General features: G+C 45.3%; 3 protein-coding genes across 5 annotated transcripts; 1 reads left to right on the forward strand and 2 right to left on the reverse strand.

Moving 5' to 3' along the window:
• The first annotated feature begins 787 nt into the window (after positions 1 to 787).
• Positions 788 to 3,909, forward strand: ckap4 (cytoskeleton associated protein 4). 2 transcript variants are annotated; one of them, XM_030113457.1, is made up of 3 exons: positions 822 to 941; positions 1,027 to 1,157; positions 2,405 to 3,909. In XM_030113457.1, the coding sequence occupies exons 2-3, from the start codon at positions 1,074 to 1,076 to the stop codon at positions 3,536 to 3,538; spliced, it is 1,218 nt and encodes a 405-aa protein (XP_029969317.1). In that variant the 5' UTR covers positions 822 to 941; positions 1,027 to 1,073; the 3' UTR covers positions 3,539 to 3,909. The 2 variants fall into 2 exon arrangements, with proteins under 2 accessions (XP_029969315.1, XP_029969317.1); XM_030113455.1 differs by having other exon boundaries at positions 788 to 1,157.
• Positions 3,910 to 4,429: 520 nt separating this feature from the next.
• Positions 4,430 to 9,544, reverse strand: ikbip (IKBKB interacting protein). Of its 2 annotated transcripts, XM_030113445.1 has the most exons (4): positions 9,164 to 9,544; positions 8,953 to 9,070; positions 5,490 to 5,711; positions 4,430 to 5,416 (listed from the first exon to the last, which is right to left on the reverse strand). In XM_030113445.1, the coding sequence occupies exons 1-4, from the start codon at positions 9,355 to 9,357 to the stop codon at positions 4,850 to 4,852; spliced, it is 1,101 nt and encodes a 366-aa protein (XP_029969305.1). In that variant the 5' UTR covers positions 9,358 to 9,544; the 3' UTR covers positions 4,430 to 4,849. The 2 variants fall into 2 exon arrangements, with proteins under 2 accessions (XP_029969305.1, XP_029969304.1); XM_030113444.1 differs by lacking the exons at positions 4,430 to 5,416; positions 5,490 to 5,711 and adding an exon at positions 5,855 to 7,746.
• A 512-nt stretch (positions 9,545 to 10,056) lies between these two features.
• arfgap3 (ADP-ribosylation factor GTPase activating protein 3) lies at positions 10,057 to 18,122 on the reverse strand. The gene is made up of 16 exons (XM_030113897.1): positions 17,963 to 18,122; positions 17,054 to 17,172; positions 16,027 to 16,099; positions 15,777 to 15,908; positions 14,940 to 15,020; positions 14,748 to 14,835; positions 14,609 to 14,668; positions 14,388 to 14,434; positions 14,152 to 14,300; positions 13,912 to 14,043; positions 13,693 to 13,818; positions 13,376 to 13,519; positions 12,856 to 12,973; positions 12,681 to 12,768; positions 12,365 to 12,492; positions 10,057 to 12,247 (listed from the first exon to the last, which is right to left on the reverse strand). Exons 1-16 carry the CDS (start codon positions 18,029 to 18,031, stop codon positions 12,230 to 12,232), a joined length of 1,572 nt encoding a protein of 523 aa, XP_029969757.1. The 5' UTR covers positions 18,032 to 18,122; the 3' UTR covers positions 10,057 to 12,229.
• Positions 18,123 to 19,241: the final 1,119 nt, after the last annotated feature.

The following is a 19,241-nucleotide window of genomic DNA, read 5'->3' on the forward strand; positions in this document are numbered from 1 at the left end:
CATTAAACTTGTGAAATATAACAATTAGCTGGATAGGAGTGTTTTATCTCACTACTGTTTCACGGTGCGTTCATTAGAAACTGCTTCCAATTCCACAAAGTGTCACTCCAGACGGAAAGATTGCAATCAAATTGATGGCATTTGTTCATCTCCATGACAAATAGAATTAAGGGGAATAATACTCACATTTCAGTTGGCTTTAACTTTACAAAGCATAACTCACTGTGTATGTTGGATTATGTGAGTGATAAGAGTCATTTTTGTCATTTATCCGCAAGGTTTTGGAAGTATTTTGTCACGTGAGTTCTCCCTACTGGGAACGTGAAGCATCTGGAAAGTAAAATGTTTTTAACTTTAGATAGACAATAAGTTAAAAAAAAAAATCTGGATTTTGCAAATGTGTTGAAACGCAGTGCATTTTTGCAGGAAGTCTGGTCTGGACTCCATCCAACAGTTTGTAAACGGAGCGCGCAAACGCGTGACGCGTGTCCGTGACGGTGCGTAATGAAACTATATCAAAGCTTCTGATGCAAACATGAGATCCAAACTTGTAAGAGCAGCTTGGATCATTCATTATTTTCCTGGAGAGCTGTGTGTGTGTGTGTGTGTGTGAGGAAGCAGGACCCATCCTTCAGCTGAGCCTGGGACGGCCCCCATCCGCATACCTCAGCACGAGAAGCCCCGTGGAAAGCCACGACGCGCTCCCTGATACGCTGCCGGGGCAGCCAGTGGGACTGCACTGGGAGCCTCCTGCGTCCACGACTGCAAAATAAACCCAGCAGCAGCAGCAGAAGCACCTAAGTGCCTCTGAGCCTCACACACACACACACACAAAAAACCCGACCATGCCCTCCAAGAACCGGCAGAAGAGCGGCGACAAGAGCGCACCCATCGTGGAGGATGCGCCCAAAAAGAGCCCGAAAAGCAGCAGCAGTAACGGGGTGAGTGGCCCCTCGCCTCAGGGGCCACGTTCGGGCAGCTGCCTCGGGATCCTCGCAAACACGCTGTTTTATGTGGCGTTTATAGGCGCCGCCGGGTTCGCCGCCTTCTATTCGCAGCAAGTCGTGGAGGAAATGCGCCAAAGCAACGCCAAGAACGCGCAGAGCGCGCAGAGAAACGCGGAGCTGGGCAGCAAAGTGGAGAGCATCGTGGAGCAGGTAGGAAGGACAGGATGTGAATGAATGAAAACGTGGGAAGTTCACACTGAGGCTGTATAAATGTGGGAAAAAAAGTTGCGTGTAATCAGTGCATGTGTGTCTGTTCGTGGTTGGAACACATGATGAGTTTGTGTAAAATTACATAAGCGCCCATAATAATGTACTGTACTGTGTGGTGGTGGGGTGAGGGTGCTGGGAGGGGTGTAGGTGAAGGTCAGAGGGATGTGGGGGAAGTTTTCTCTAACTTTTTATAGAAGAAACCGGAAAGTCAAGGCGAATTATCTAATTCATGAAAGATTATTTTTTGTTTTTCTTTGACTCATATAACTGATAATTATCTAAATACTGCAGACTTGCCTGCTTTTGTTCCAGATGCTCTCTTTGTTTTTAGAATAGAAAATACTTTTTTTTATTCCATGAGAGAAAAATCTCCTTATAAGCAGTTGGACACTATTGCTCTTTTCTGTAGAAATACATGTCAACTAAAAAAAAAAAAACTTAGCTCCTCCCCCCTTAAGGATCATACTGTACTCAGGTCAGCCCAGCTCCTTACACACTCTTACATTATACATAATTTTGTAAAATATAGAAATCTTGGATAAGCGCAGATAACCTCAATCCAACATCCAAGAAGTGAAGAATGTGTTTCTGTTCCATTGTACATCCTACAGGCATGAAACAATCCCAAAGACAAATCAAAACCAAAACAACAATACTTTTAGATCATATAAATTAGAATTTAATGAGAAGCTGAAATTATTAAGAGTAGAACAAAAAAAAAAGTTGTACTAAATGTTAATGTTCTGCACACTGCACTTGTTTAAATCATAAGACAGTTGTAGTTTTTTGAAAAGCACACTGTTGGATGTGTAAATTGCTCTCAGCCGTGCAACATTAGATTTAAAAACATGTCCAATCCAATCCCAAAAGCTTCAAGTCAAACGTGCTTGTTTTCTTCTTCTGATCTGGACAGAAGCCAATCAGTGAATATCAAGATAAAAAAAAATGTTATCTCATAATCCGGACCACGCTTGACCTGGTGCATTGTGGGTAAGACACAGGGAATGAAAGCATTGGAATATAAACATAAATACATGTTTTGTCCTGGAGAATATGAATTACTGCATGATTGCCAAAGGTGTTTAACAGACCGGTGTTAATCTGATCGGACAAAAACAGTTAAACACTCCTCCTGATGGAATCTTACAAGAACTGAGTCAGCGTGACGTTGTTGTCGTTCCACTCAGGTGGCGTCCCTGAAGAGCGTCGTGGACGGCCTGGAGTCGTCCCTGGGCATCACGCGGGTGGAGCTGGAGGGCGCCGTCAGCCGCATGAAGAGGGGCGAGGCGGACACGAGGAAGGTGGAGGAAGCCCTCCAGAAGCTGCAGAACAACCTGCTGAAGGACCTTTCGGACGGCATCACCGAGGTGAAGGAGTCCAGAGAGAAGGACTTCTCCTCCCTGGAGAGGATCGTGGAGGAGCGCCTGGCGGACGTGAGCCAGTCCATCACCGCCAGCATGGCGGAGTTCACCGAAGCGCAGGGCGAAGCGCGGAGCCAGCTGGATGACCTGAAGGCCCGGCTGGGAGACATGGAGGACCCGGCGCTCATCAAGCAGGAGCTGGCGGCCATCGCGGAGACCGTCGCCGACATCAAGACGGCCGGGGACGCCGGCGACTCCCTGGCGGCGGCGCTCACGGCTCAGATCAGCGCGGTGAGGGACGAGCTCCAGACCCGCAACGGCGAGGTGGCCTCGCTGTCCGAGGAGGTGGAGTCGGTGCGTTCGGTGCTGCAGACGACCACCGGGGCGCTGAGGAACTCGCTGTCGGCGGCCGAGACCGAGATCCAGACCCTGAGGGCCAAAACCGAGACGCTGGAGAGCGGCGTGGAGGAGGCGGCGGTCGCCGCGCGCGCCGCCGAGAGGCAGGTGGAGGAGGTCGGCTCTCAGGCTCAGAGGAGGTCGGAGGAGCTGGAGGCCAGGCTGAAGTCCTCGGAGGAGAGCGCAGACTCGCTGTCCGCAGACCTCTCCTCCAGGGCGCAGTCGCTCCTCGCCAAATTCAACGCGCACGAGAGCATCCTGGCCACGCAGGGCGAGCTGGTGGAGAAGCTCCAGGCCGACCTGGAGAGGCAGGTCGAGGCGGCCCGGGGCCAGGACGCGTCCGAGGTGGAGGACCTGAAGAGGAGGCTCGCCGCCCTGGAGGAGAACGGCGGCGGCGGCGGCGGGGCGAGGGCGGAGCAGCTGGAGAGCCTCCGCAGCGCCGTGGCCGGACTGCAGGGCCGGGCGGAGAAGCTGGAGAGCCACGATCGGGCCATCGCCTCCCTGCAGGACGCCCTGCAGAAGACCACGCAGACACTGGCCTCCTTATCCAAGAAGAAGAAGTAGAATCCGTTTTTTTTGTTTTTAATTTTCCAAGCAGTGCCTCATCAGGTTACCCAAACGGGTCACGTTAAACTCCACTCTGTTTACTTTGATGAAGATTTGTTCCTCAGACTTGTCATAACGTTGCACACTTGAGTTAAAAAAGAAGTGAGCAGGCGGAGGCGGCCTGCTGATCTGTGAACCCACACACTCTCTGCACTGTATTTTCCTTTTTATTTTGAAGCATTTTTCTTTAACAGGGCTGTTTTTTGTTTTTTTTTTTAAATCTTTTTGGGGACCTCAAAATGCAATAATGAGCTCTTTTCGAGCACTTTGTTTACTCACTGCGTGGCGTTGATGTGTTTTTTGTACAAGAATAAAAGAAAGGAAATTCTTGTTGAGTCAAAATTGTGCATATTTTTCAGACTGTTTTGCCTTTCCCCCCACTTCATTGATTGCATTGAATACATGGATACCAGAGGAGGAATCAAACATTTCCAGCAGCTGAGGGTTTCTCATAGATGAAAATTAGCATTTTCCTGACTGAAATTTAGAACTTTACTAGTTATTTCTTCAAAAAGTAGTTTAGTTTGCAATCTTTTATTAGACTTATTATAATGCACACATACCTGTATTATGACCTTGCTGAGGCACATTAATGAGCCATCAGCAATTTGTGGGTCATTTCGTGGGAGGAAGATGCTCTAAAAGGCCTCATGCAACTAGCATGAGGCTCTGATCCGGCCCGACAAACTACCAAGCAAACTTAAATTTGATCTGGAATCTGGATATCACACAACGAAGCAGCAAAAAAATCATTGGAGATACTTCAATCTTTTTTTATTTCTTAAAAGCAAACCTCACATTATTTACAGTCTAACTAAATGCGTGGAAACGAGCCACGAAATCCACGATTTTCTGCTCCGTTTCCACTGAATTCCAACTGCCTGCAGGTGACATTTTAGCATGCGGCTCCAGTGTTTCCTTCCAGGTGTCCTGCAGAAACAATTTTCTCAACAGGCTTTTTGTTAAAGCCTCTAATTGATACTTGGAAGACGCACGTCTCTGGAAACAAAACTGGAATTTCAAGTCAAGTAACCGTTTAATTGCGAAGGCAAGGAGCATCCATTGAAGGTGTAGTCGTGTTATTATCTGCTGAAGTAAACTTTAATTTAATGAAATCATCAATAACGTTGAACAGGTTGATTTCAGTGTGATATTCAGTGCTGGTACCAGAGTAAAGCTATCCTCTCTCATCAGATTTACCATTCTCTTCATCCGCTGATGTTTTCGGTTCATTTCAGTCAGCGAAAAGAAGAATCGACTCTTCTCCCGTCACGCTGGCCTCTGAATCTCTTCAATATCAGATAAATCAGCGATTTCACTGACTTGTCTGCTTGTGACCGTCAGGTCTCCCTCCACCGCCGTCAGGTTGGCGAGAGTCTGCCGCAGCTCGGCGATCTCCTGCTCCCTCTTCATCAGCTCTCCGGCCAGCTGCCCGATCCTGAAGGTCAGGTCTGACAGACGAGGCTCCAAGCCCCCCAGGTCTCTCCTGATGGTGGCCACCTTCGGCTTCAGGTCGCTGGCGAAGGTCACCGTCCTGATGAGGCGGGCGCGGCCGCTCTCCAGCTGCAGCAGCTGGTCCGAGATCTGCCGGTCGGCGGCGGCGAGCTCGGGGAGGCGCCGGCGGAGCTGCCCGATGGCCTCGGAGTTGCGTTCGGACGCGGCTCGGAGATTGGCGACGCGGTCGATGCTGCCGGCCAGCACGTCCCCGATGCGTTTGACCATGCCGTGCTCCACCTGAGCGCTCTTGTCCTCCAGCTCGCCCACCTGGGTCAGCAGGGAGTCCAGCTCGGAGCGCAGGCCGTCCATCCTGCGCACGTCCGTCCTCACCGACGCCACCTGGAGGACACAGAGGAGACATGGTTCAGAAGTTTAAAGATGGAGGAAGGTATGGAAATAAAAGGTCCCATACCTTGTTGGTGAAGTCTTTGGTGATGGCCGAGGTTCTGTCCTGGATCTGTAACACGGCGTCTCTCAGGGCCGCCATGCTGCTCTGGAGCCGGGCCTGCTTCTCCGTCAGTCCGGACACGAACTCCTTCAGCCGGACCACGTCCCGCTCCAGAGCCTCCACCTGAGGCCGCGCAGCCCCCCGCCGCCCCCCCAGCTCCTCCAGCAGCGGCCGGACGCTCTCGCACTGAAATGGAGGAGATGGAGGCCGCTGACTTCACACCGCAGGGATTACTTCTTCTCAAGAATGAAGGGAACACCGGGTCATTGTAAAACAAGATGATTTTATTGAGAAAACATTTTACATTTACACAAACCTCTTCTATTAAACAGTCAGATGTAGTTCATCCACTGAAATACTGAAACTCAGGGACTGTTGAAAGAGTTCTTTAAGGGTAAACTCTTGCATGAGACATTAAAAATCACAAAAATAGGAAAATAACATCATGATGCGACACTTATTTATAATACATTCCGTCGGAAAAATAGTAACACTGGCAGAAAATGCTTTTATTTTATGATTCATTGCTTAAAATCTTCCCAAATCTGAAGTCATCTTCATAAAATGTTGTTCATGTATCTATATTCTCAGAGCACTGTAACTAAATATGCTATTTCATGTCTACATTTTAACAGATTTGTTAAACAGCCTTAATCATGCGCCTTCCTTCACTGACTGGGAGGAAGAGGTGCTTCTAAAAGTTAACAGGACGAAACAACTGTCTGAGAAGTTTCAGACATTTCACTCAAACTAGAGATCCTACACAAGTGTCACCTGTTTGAACTGTCGCCACTATATCTGGTTGAAAAAGAACAGAAAATTAAACTTCTTCAGCAGGAGACGGTAAAAACAGCACAATGTTCAATTACTCTCTTATTAAGTTTTAATTTCAGCAGTCCAGACCTCTCAAGATTACAATGAGGAAATGAGGAGGCTTAAAGAACCACAATGTTATTTTTAACATCTGCAATGCATTAAAATCTCCAAAGACGTTCAAAAATATAATAACCATAGTTATTAGTTGCAGCTCGTGAAGTCGACGACTCATAGAGACAATTTTAAACATAACTAAAGCAAAAATCTAAAGACATTGAGACAGCTAGTATATAAAGAATGTCAAAGAGTTCAGGAAAACATTCATAAATAAATTAAAGTATTCTCTTTTAAAAACTGGAGGATGACACTAGAACAGTGATGGCAAAAATAGTAAAGAGTCTGTAGGCTGTACCAGTGTCAAACTGTATTTAGGCTTTGAATGAAACCAGTTTTCTAACATAAAAAAACTAATTCTGAGCTTAATTTCAGATAAATATTCAGGCACATCCTTTTTTTCTCATGAACTGAGGCAGAGGAATCATTCAGTCGGCTCTTCCAGCTCGCTCATCTCCCACTCCTCCTCCTCCTCGTCCTCGGGAGTGTCCGAGTCTTTCCCGCCGTCTACCCGGTTCTCCCGCAGCACCATGGTGAGCTCTCGGACCGCCTCTTTGACCACGGACAGCTCGCTCTTCATCTTCCGGATGCTGCCGTGCGCCTGCAGGACGTCCAGCTCCTGCCTGATCTGCAGGATCTCGTTCAGGGCCTTCAGCATGCTGTCCTCGGTCCCGATCACCTGCAGCGTCACCTCCTCCAGCCGCTTCTCCGCCGCGCTCAGGTCGCCGCCCAGCCGGAGGATGGAGCGCACCGCCTCCTCCACCTGCGGCAGGTGCTCCTCGCACTCCCGCGCCCGGGGCGCCACGTCCTGGAGCTGGGAGTCCAGCTCGGCCTGGCCCCGGCTCAGGCCGCCCACCTGCTCCTCCAGCCGATGGATCTGCTTGGTGTTCCAGTCCAGCTGCTCCTGCGCTCGCTTGGCGTCGTCCTCCTCGGCGCGCTCCATGGCGCGGGCGTTCCTCCTGGTGCTGTCCTCCAGCTCCTCCAGCCTCTCCGCCAACAGCCGTGCCCTCCGCTCGGCCTCGTTCACCCGCTCGGTGGCGCCGGCGTGGCCGTCCCGGGACTCGGCCTTGAGAGCGACGAGGTCGGCGTCGACGGCGGCGAGGCGCCCCTGCCACGTCTCCGTCACGTTGAGGAAGTGGGCGTTGACCGCCTGCAGGTCGCGGGAGGCGGAGCCCTCGTCGGTCCGCACGGCGGCGACGGCGGCGTGGAGGGCGGAGACGTCCCGCTGGAGTCCGGCCGCCAGCGAGGCGGTGGAGAGCGCCTCCCGCAGGTCGTCCTCCGAGGCGGCTAGCTGCAGCCGCAACACACAAACAGGAGGGCTGTTTCTGCGGAAAACGCTACCGTCCGAGAATGGCGTGGAAAACGCAGAAACCGTCTGGAGCCAGTTTCCTCTAAATGAGGCTGGAAAGATAATCGTGGCTTCAAATCAAACCTTCATCTTAGTTTTTTCGAAAATTAGCACAATTACATCATCAAAATTAACCTTTTTTCTCCCTCGATTTTCCATTAATTAATAAAAACCACTTGAGTATTCCGCAGCTCAGATGCGGCTCACAGTCCGTACATTTATCACCTTTGCTTTTATGTTTTCTTGGTCGCACCGCCACAAAATCATGCTGAAGGACAGGAAAGAGATCATGAAGGGGAAAGGTTCCGTTTGTTTTGGGGATTTTGGAGTGAACCGACCCTTTCAATCAATCAATCAATCAATTTATTTTTGTATAGCCCAGTATCACAACAACAGTTGCCTCAGAGGGCTTCAAGATGTTACATTTGTCGGTAAAAGTAAAAACAGTGAATAAGCATAATGGTAATATGTCAATATTTACAGTAACGAGACAGAACGAAGCAACCACCGCCTTCGACCCTCACATCCGGCAAGAAAAAACTCCAAAAACCCAGTGGGAAAAGAAGAAATCTTGGGGAGAACCACAGTATGGAGGGATCCCTCTCCCAGGGACGGACAGCTTTGGCAACAGCTAGCATGAGACAATAAGAAGTAAAGCCTAGGACAATGTTGAGGACAGTCCGTTGGACGGTCCAGCACAAGAACCACGGATCCCAGCAGTAGAACCGAAGCCAGTCCACGGGCAGGACCGACAGGGGTGTCCTCCCGGTCCGGACGGAGCTTGTTTAACCAGCCTCACTGTGGATTGGGTGCATATTCGATTATGGTTTTTATTCAAGTTCATGATGTTTATTAGTGCGCTCTCTCTCTCTCTCTGTCTGTTGGCATTTTTTTTTAAATTATTAACTGCACTTCTATTTGGTGTTTCAGTTTCTGTCAAGCATTGTTGTTCATGTCCATCTCCTGCATGTGTGGAAGACATATTAGATACATTCATGGTGGACATGTGTAGTCAGAGTTCAGTGTTTGAGTTTGCAGAGCATGAATGCACAGTGCGTGGGAGCATGACATTTTTGCAGTTCAGTCGATCTTTCACATATTGCACGTTGATATTGCGATAAATTTCACGATATATCGACTGTGACTGACCTTCTGAGAGACTCTGACGATCTCCTCCTCCATGTCCAACAGCCTGGAGGTTTTTCCCTGCAGAGATTTGTACTTCTCTTCAATCTGGGAAAACTTCTCATTGTGCTGCAGCACCATCCTGAAACAAATTAAACAAAGAACCGCTTTAATTCAAACACATTTTTGGGTGTTAAATAATGTTAAATAATGAGCGGGTGGTGCGTTCACTTACCAACTGAGAGCTCCGCACGCTGCAAGCGACAACAAACACATCACACTTTTAAAGTCCAGGCCAGAACTCGCTTTCTTTGCGTTTTCTCCGGTTTCTGGCTTTGTTTTTTGCGCTTCATTTTTTCCGTTCAGAGTTTCTGAAACTTCGTCACTTACTTTTGGTGTTTTCTTTCTCTGTTTCACCTCCGTCGGCATTTTAACACAAACCCCACTTTGACTTTTCTGGAAATTAACGGAGAAAAAAATAGTTATCGGTGTCTATTTGTTGCGCTGTAGGGTGGAATAATAAATAGCAGCGATTAACGAGTTCATAATGCAGTTGTCAACTCGAAAGGTTTTGTTAAAATAAGCGTCTTGTGTCCTTTCACGCAAGAAATCCCATCTAAACTTCTCTGCGCTCCGTGGAAAAAATGAAGCTTTCACGTGCATCCCGTAAGCTCGGAAATATGACAACTCTCGCGCTGCAGCAACAGAAACAAAAATAAAACAGTATTTCAAAGATACGAAATTGCTTTTAAAATGTGACTCAGATGTCTTTTTTTAAAAATAAAAACATAATATTAATTCATGTTTTACACGTTTCATTAAACTGGGACTACTATTGTTTATGTTCCCACAGCCGAAATGGGACCGTGAAGGTAGCAGCAGCCACGTCAGCTTCTGCCAGTTTTTGTCACGTGGGATGGATGAATACAGTTTCACAAAAGTTCAAAGTTTTATAGATTAATAATACAAAAAAATCAATAAATGTTTAAGGATTAGGTGGAATGGGAGCCACTGGTTTCCTTTGATGCTATTATCTAGCATTTTCCAGAGAACAAATTTGAAACTATATCAAAATCTAAAAGTATGCAGTATACTGGGGTCAAATAAACACAGCAAGCTGAATATTTTAAACATGAGCCATTTATTCGGCATGTTTTCAAAAATGTCACTTACATGTTGAGTGTCAAAAATGTTCAAAAGGTGATTATCAGTAGCTTCCGTTCAAAGCTCTACTCAGCATTATTCCCATCATACATTCAGGATGTGCAATCCCAACAACAAGAAGAGCCATGCAGATTACACAGTAGGTTGTTCTTCTTCTATGTAACAACAATAAGCAGCAGGAGACGGAAAAGTATCTAAAAAAAAAGAAAGTAAGGCGAACGCTGAGAGGCAAAGATTTACAGTACATCCGAGCAAAAGCTGCCACGTGCAATTTCTGACAAATTATGTGCAAATAAAAAAAAAAAACCCAGTAACAATTGACCCCATGATCATGGTGTAATCTGAATGACTTAAGATCTTTGGGCTAAGGCTTGTAGAGATGGAGTAAACTAATATTTGGTCGACTTTGAACGTATGAGCTCCTTCCTGGCCCTCTTTTAGTGATTTATCAGTAATATAACATTCTGTGCAGACTCTGCATTAAAACACTAATTTCAATCTCTCCACGTTAGAATCAGATTCTTCTTAAAGGCATAGAAAGGGTTTACAAAATGCTTAAGCACGAGCAGGAATTTTCTTCAAAACAGACGAAGCTACTTTCCCTTTCTTGAATGAAACAGGCTCCCTGTGTTTCACTGCTAGTGTTTCACCTCCTGCACGCCGGCAGTACGTAAACAAAAACAAATTGCTGAGAACATCTCAAACGGATTCTACACATTCAATAAAGTGGCAACGAGGCATCAATGCTACAAATCAGAATGATCACCTTCACAAATTCCAAAAAACCCACCAGATACATTACAAATACAACAAAAGGCAACTCAGAAAACCAAAACATCACAATTCTCTTCATTCAACTTTCAACATGTGGACTGAGCGAGGGGGGGGAGAAAAAGTGCAAATGATCCACATCTGGCAGGTGTAATCTGGTGCTTTTTTTCCTCTCAGCAGGTTTTAGAAGAGTTTCTGTCTCAGCTTTAAGGGCTAACAGGCAACACCAGATCAAAAAGCAGCACTGAGCAGCGGGTGTCTCATTCCATGAAGTCTGACTATTGAAAATACAAAACCAAACTCACGACCATGAAGAGGGAAGAGCTCGGTTTCTATCTGGAGCTCTGGAATGAGAAAGGATCACAACAGAGACAGAAAAGTCGCTTTCATCTCACCGCATTGCTCAAATAGAGTTTTTCTGCCTCTGTTGGGATCAAATTTTATTTCTGTAACACGAAGAAAGGCCACAAAATCCAAAACTCATGAGAAAATTTGTATCATCACTAAAATCTGTTGATTATACTGAAGTGTAGAAATTAGCAGGTGGAACGACCAGATTCAAATATCCACAGTGAACTCATGAAACCTCGTCAGCTCGGGACAGATGCAACAAGCAAAGCTACAACTTCCAGCAAGAAATCTCCCCAAGAAACATAAGAAAAACGTAATAAACACCAGACAGAAATGTTCAGCTGGTCGATTTACATAGTTTACACAGCTGCCTCGGTCCAACTCCAACCTATCCAGCTACAAAAACTCATGAGGAATCGTGTTTTATGATCCGTTTGGTTTCTAAAGAGGGAAAAGTGACCAACTCACATTGTGCTTCCTACTTTGGACGAATCTGGGGAATTTAAAGAAATCTCAATAACTTTATATCTCGAACATCAAGTGAACAAATATCTACATCTGGTCCCTACAGATCTGTTCTTTCATTATTTTTTGTTCCATTAAGAGCACTTTGGGCCTGGAAAGGACACTTAACTCTGTGAAAGTTATAAAAAAATAATAATAAAGCAACAGATAAGAGCATGTTCGCTCGGTGGGCATTCACCACAGTGTCATCTCGGCTACATACGTTTTGACCTCATTAACTAAAGGACATAAAATGAAACCACTTCCTTCAGAACACCACACACCTCCTCAGGCCGCCGAACTCCCCCAGAAACTTCAAAATAAACCAAACTAAATACTCTAATGGATCCTCCCTTCAAACTGTCCGCAGAGGAAAAGACGCTCATCAACGTTGTCGTATGAGGATTATCCAGGACAATAACATGTGTACACAGCAGGGTTACATCGGGGTAGATTCTGCATGTTGTTGCTTCCTTTCCTCCCAAAATGAGCTTCTTCTACTCACAATGACTCAGGAACTGTAGTGATCCTAAAAAAAAAAAACAAGATTAAGACACATGAGGATTGTCACTGAAGTAAGATGTCGTTTAATATTGAAATGTTTCCGTTTCCTCCAGAGGCCGCCAGCGAGCGGCGAGTGGCTGACCTGAATGGAGCTGACGACTCCGCTGGCCATGACCGACAGCTTCCCGGCCACCGAGCGCACGCCGTGTTTGAGCTGCGACATGTCGGGCGCGTTGGGCAGCACGTTGCTCAGACGGTACGAAGAGCTCGCTGCAGAAGAGCCACGAAATGGTAATAAAGGTTATCTACAATCAAACCAATATCAAAGAATAATGAAATAACTGATCGTAAAAACAATGAACGCATTTCCATCGAAACATCTGCAGCGGGACACGACCCACAAAGCCCACAGGGCTTCATCGTCTAGTAATAAATATAGCTTTTCCTGCATATCTTACCGCTCTGTTTCTTCGGATCATCAAATAGATCGGATGAACTGATCGCAGAACTTGAAGAAAACCTTTCCAGTCGTGTTTTGGCCTCGTACTTCACAAAAAAGAAAAAAAAAAAAGTAATTTAAACATTGAATTTTATGTTTTCAGTGCAAACTCGTTCTTCCTGCCTCTTTCTTACCTCGGAGTTGTCCTGTTTTCCAAAGTACATGTCAGACGAGATGGATTTGACGTCTCCGAACTTCCTGCGGGCCTCTCCCGTGTCTACGGCGGGCTCCGGTTTCCTCCTGGACGTGGGCCTGGAGACACAGCCGACACCAACGGGAACAATCAGGCTTTAACAGCAGCGACAAGCTGCATATTCTTCATTTTGAGTTAGCTTTAAACAACACCAACAATCATCCCAGTGCGCGTTTACTCCAAACATCTCACCTGAAACAAACTGACATTCATTTGGTTCGACTGTTTTTACAATTTAATCTGCAATTGATCATTCACTGTGATCCTGTAATATCTTAAAAATGGTGATAGTAAAAATCTTGAAAAATCTCTGAAAACCAGTCAGAGAGGCGAACTGTTGAATTCTGGTTTGTTTTAAAATAAAACACCAAATAAAATCCAGAATTAAAATCTTGCCTGTCTCTTGTATGAACCAACTACAGTAAGACATGCAGACTTTTAGAAAGACGTCCCCGTCCCACCTGTCGTCAGAGGGCGTGGAGGACAGGTAGAAGTCTGGCTCTGGTTTCTTGCTCTCCTTCTTCCAGCCTCTGTCTCCTGAATCTCCCCAGCCGGAGGAGAAACTGTCTGCGGCGTCGGACTGATCCTCAAACCGAGGCAACGCTCTGAAGACAAAGGGACGGAGGAAACGTCTCGTTCATGACTGGAAAGAATCATGATTCAACAAGCTTGATGACATTTATGGAAACATAAACAGGGTGTCAAACGTAAGGCCAGCGTGACGCAGAAAAATGATAAAACATTTTGGAACAGCACATGATTTTTTTTCCCCCTCTACCTCGAGGTGAAGGACCCCTCGTCCTCCTCTTCCTCCAGAAAGCGCCGTCCCTTGGAGGGTCGGGCGTCGGCGGGAGTCTCCTGCTGGATGATGTGCATGTCGGAGGTGACGGAGTGAGAGACTCCACTGCACGGAGGACAAGGACAGGGACATTAAGACGGGGGGACGAAGGAAACGCGCCCTCCCAGTTAACGGCAGCCTTCGTCCCGGTGGTCCCACCTCCTGATGCCCAGCCCCATGCCCAGCCTCTCGGCCTGCTCCTTCTTCTTCCCCTCCAGACCCTTCAGCTTCTGCTCCTCCACCTTCCTCTGCTGCTCCAGCTCTTTGTAGGCCAACCGGAGCGACGGGGCGCTGCCAGCAGGAGCAAACAAGTCAGTGGAGTTTCCAACACAGAGTTACTTAATGTGAAGTCACTCTCTGGAGCAGCAGAAGAAAAAAAAAAGCCGAAAGCGTTCTCACATGGACACCTGCGAGTCGCTCTTGGGGGCGGCGGCCGGGTTTTCCGCCTTCTCTCGGAGTTTATCGGCAGCCTGAGCTCTCTTCTCCAGCTCGGAGAAACTCTGGCTGCTGACCTTCTGGGCGCCCAGGCCGCCTTTCTTAGAGGCCAACTGCAAGCAGACACACATTAATCCCTCACACACACACTCACATCACTGCGGAGAGAGAGCATCGGGGACATTAGACCCAATACGTACGGTCTTCTTGGCAGCTGTCGGCTTCTTCTTGATGAGAGAAGACGGCTCTGATGGAAACGACGGCAAAGTTACACACTGAATACTTTAAACCCTGAACACGAAAATATCAGCCTGATGTACTAAAACCCTCCCGTTTGAGTCGTCACTGCTTCTGTGATATGTGCTGCAGTCTCTTACAGGATGATCGTCACATAAGATTCCTTTGGAGAAGATGTACAAACCTGGATTTGCTTTGGGTGAGGCGCTCAGCATGCTGACACTCGGACCCTCCTCCGAATTATCTGAAATCAGAGAAGACGAGCCGTAAGCCATCAAACTCTTTGATCCTGTGACATGTTATTAATCATTAAGACAGGATACCGTTGGGGTCTGGGTCTTGTTCAGGGGTTTTCTCTGTCGCGGAGGAGCTCAGACTCATTTTGGCCATGTTTAAATTTTCAGGAAGATCCTGCGCGCACACACACACAACACACACACAGTGAAGAAACACTTCAGTCTACCTGTAAGCAGAAACCCACAAAGGTAAAGATGGACAAAGTCATCGCTATTTACCTGAGAGTGCAGGCTGAAGAAATCCAGCTGTTTTTCAACGGGTGAAGTCGGAGACAAAGGAGCCTGGCTGTCCAGCCACAGCTGGAGGAGGAGGAGGAGGGAAAGGAAGAACAATTCATTCAAAATTGTGGCTCAGTCATTGATGGATGCTGAAAAGCCTTCTTTTCATATTTTAGTCAGAATCTTTTTTTTTTTTTTTTTTTTTTTTTTTACTTTTCCGTTTTACTAAACTTTGTTTTCATAAAATGTTTGATAAAAGTTCGCAGTAACGATGAGTGCTGGGCTCAGATGAGCTTGTGGGATTAATGCAGCTGTATTTTCACCAGTTGAAAGCTCAAGAGGAGCTTAGAAAATGCACGAAGGAACAAAATGACAAGAGAATCAAGATTTATCACAAAGAAAACCTGAGAGGAGTTCAGTCCGCACTGCAGAAATTCAACTTTCAGGAATTTGAAAACCAAATTAGGTACAATAAGCGGAGAGAAAAAGTAAAGCCATCCGTGGTGCAGTGGTTAGCTCCTATAGTGACAATGTTCAGAAGGTTTAAATGCGTTTGAAGCTCACTGGTGTTTGTATTGAGCGTGCTTTTTTTGCTCTGTGATGGACTGAAGACCTTCACCCATCACTAGCTGGCAGCCATAACTGAGATAAGCAGTCTAGAATAGATTTAATCTAGACAAAGAGAATATTCAAGGATCATCTTGAAATGTAAACCAAAGTATAAATGATTAGAACACATATTTTCAAGTTTATGGAAGTTTGGATCAGGAGCAGCATGAGAAAACTTCCCTTTTGTAGAGTTCAGCAGACAAACTAAACTACTGGAGGTAGCTCTACCTCTGTGCCGTGGCGTCTGGTCGCCTGTGTGGCTAAGGCCTTTATCTTCTCCCTGTACAGCTGAGCGGCTCGGCTGTTGTACTTGGCGTTGGCGGCGCCGCCCGTGCAGCCGTGCTGGTTGAAAAATGCAGTCTGCCACAGACAAAACAAAAACAAAAAAAAAACATGGAAAGCGGAAACAGTCCGTCGGATCATATACGTGTGTTGTTACTTGCAGATAGCGAGCCGATATCTGACCTCCGGTACTCACCGCGCTGGCATTTCCTCCCACTTGCATGCATCTCAGCTGAAACCACGACCAGTTAAAATCCAGCTCGGAGGACCTGTGCAGCATAGTGATGGGGACAGTTAGAGGAAAATGTAATTCCTTCCTCCCATCTGAGGAAAATAAATAAATCCAAATCCTCTCTGGATTTATTTACTTGTTTAGACATATATTACATTCAAATGTGTTTTCATGAGTTACAGAAAAAAGCTAGAATGGTATGAAAATGTGGAACAACTGAGCAGTTCTGCCTCTTTATCTTGCCGTCTTTCAGGTAATGGAGAAGCTTGTGTTACTTGTGCGACACACTGGTGAATGCTGTGACTGTAAAGCTGGATTTAGATCAGCACGAGTAAACAGGAGGAGAGTGAAGTCTCTGGTGGGTAACCTGGCACCTGCTGTGTATTTACTAACTGAAAAGCTCCCAGACTGGTTGGTTTGAATCGAAATCTTCCACATATTTGTGTATAAATGAAGGAAAAACAAAGCTCAGGTCTAGTAAATGGCGTCTTTCCAGGATCAGTAGTTTTATTCCAAAAGGTTTTGTCCACTTTCATGACTTATGGAGCTTTGGTTTTTACATAAAAAGGCAAAATTACATGCTTTAGATTCCTAATATATATCTAAAAACCTTTTCAAAGCGTTCTGTGAAAAAATTCTTTTTATATAGCATGAAAGGAGCCCCATACTAATCATCACCTATAACCGAGTACAAGTCAAGTTTAGGTAGTTTTTCCAGTTTAAAACATTTCGAAAAGTTTGTGTCTCGTTTTCAGGTGACAAACTTGTTTCTGCACATGTTTTCGTAAAAACAGAGACTTGAACCAAAATCTGTCTGCAAATGAGATTCGAAGCTTAGTATGAAGAGAGTTTATGCTAAATAAAAAGGGAAATAAAACTACATGACAAAAAAAAAAGTTACTTGCAAAGCTTTAGCAATAATCATTTATAATAACAAGGCCTGCAAACCCTGTGGATTAGTGGTGGATTATAAAGAAATATTGGGATTCACCTAATAAAAGACAGATGCACCCCCAGGGACCTGTGAGTCCCGGAGCAGTCGATACAGAGGAACACGCCATAGGTGATGCTGGCCCAGCTCGGATTCTTAGCTGCGCAGTCAAAGCAAACCTGAAAAACACAGAGAAACAAAACCAGTGAAACATTGAAAACAAGCACTTCAGCTTTATTACAGATCAGAGGAACACACGAGGAGTAAAAGTAGGGATACAAAGAATATAATGAGGCATACAAGGAGTGAGCAGGTATGTAGGGATTAAAATTAATTATATAATGTAAAAAGGTAATATGCAAGGAGGTATGACAAAAAACTGCTATAGAATGACCAAAAAAGTGAACGTAAGTGGGTCTATGATGGAATGGTAATGCCAGATGTTATTGTCTTTAACTCTGATTAAAAAAATCTTTTCACCAAGAATTATCTGTCTAAAATTAAGCAGAAAAATATGTATTATGCGGTAACGCCTAAGAATTGGTGTGACTAAAATGACGAATTTAGCTCAAATTTCCCTTTTCTTGAGCATTAATCCTTAAGAGGTCACGTGTGAGACGGGAGCCCGTGATGTGCCACATTGATAATGATTATTATTAGAACAGCTGTTTGACAATTAGTTCAAGTGAGGAGAGACGAGGAAACACATGAGTCATTCACAGCGCTGTGACAGATTCAAAGAGGGCGAAAAGCAAAACACAGAGCGCTCAGGCAGACTGACAGCTCGACCAAGTTTCCTGACAGTTTGATAGTGTCTTCAAAAAGCGTCCACGGGGAGACACCGAGGCGTCAATTCTCGCTTCCAAGCGGGACAATTGACGAGCTGCTGGTTCAGCCTGGACGTGTGACACAAGTGCGACGTGTCAGAGGTTTGACTTCACGCGGACTTCCTCGTTCACAAACTCTCACCTTGTTGGTCGGGATCGAGCGGAGCCGCTTGAAAATCGCGGAGATGTCGTGTTTGCTGGGTTCCGCCATTCCTCTACCTGTTGGTAACACCTGGCAGCCTCTTCGGTGCTTCTCACATGAAAAACGCAGTCGTGGTTTTTCCTCAATAATAACCAGAAGCGACACGTCAGAGGGACAACAGCAGGCTCGGCGTCTGATTGGATGACGGTGACAGGTGGGTTTGTTTAGGTCGCGATGGATTATGGGAAACGTAGTCTACGTTGTCGGCGTCATGCGCGCCAACTTGCCCGCCATCTTGGTCCGGGCAAACTGCGTCTCCGGTTATTTAAAACTGAATTTGACACACTTAAAAAAATACTTTTAACATTTTCAAAGCTTTTTTTCCCCATAATATTTATTGTGTAAGGTATTTTGATATTTTTTGTACATTAAATGTTTAGTGATGATGACAAAATGTTCCATGACGTTCCAAAATATATTTTAAAATGAATGGACTCCATTTCTCTTCTTCATTATAGATTAAATGTGTAATATATATAATTCCTTACTATGTGGCTTTTAATAAACCAGCATTGAGGTGTTTTTGTCTTAACAGTAGTATTAACAATAATAAACTATAAACTGTGTCACAACATTTGGTTTTTTTAAATCAGTTTTTGGGAATACACATTGCATTTATTGACAGTACATTTCTGCATTTTCTTGTATATTAGTGTATTATGATACGATTGATATTTTGACATTACTACAGCATGCTATTTTTATTGTGGATCAAACCATACTGTTTACTCTGATATGATTCTGCATTATAGCACATTTGGGATTACATTAATACTCATCTTCATTCAGGACCTGATCTGACTTAATAAGATCAGACTGGATAAATCATAGCAAAATAATCTCTAAATACCAACTACTTACATTTAAATCGTTTCAGAGGGAAGGACACCTGAAATTTTGATTAAAAAAAATCAATCATTTCTCAAAAAAGGCCACAATCTGCAAACTTGAAACTTCAAACCAACATCTTTGCAGTAGATAATAAAAATCAATTTCAAGCTGTCATTTCAGATGCTGCAAGTAAAAAGAAGACGAAAAACAGCATTTTTCCAATAAACTCATTTATTATGTTGTGTGACAACATTTACAAACCTGACTGTGCACGGACGGCTGCTGTTTTAATCTGACAGCAACACGCCCAGAAAACATGGCAAAACATCACTTTTCTCACTTATTCAGTCAAATAAAGTCGATTTTCCCTTTCTGCTGCAGTCAGAGG

The sequence above is a fragment of the Salarias fasciatus genome, chromosome 17, assembly GCF_902148845.1.
Source record: "Salarias fasciatus chromosome 17, fSalaFa1.1, whole genome shotgun sequence".
Taxonomy (NCBI): domain Eukaryota; kingdom Metazoa; phylum Chordata; class Actinopteri; order Blenniiformes; family Blenniidae; genus Salarias; species Salarias fasciatus.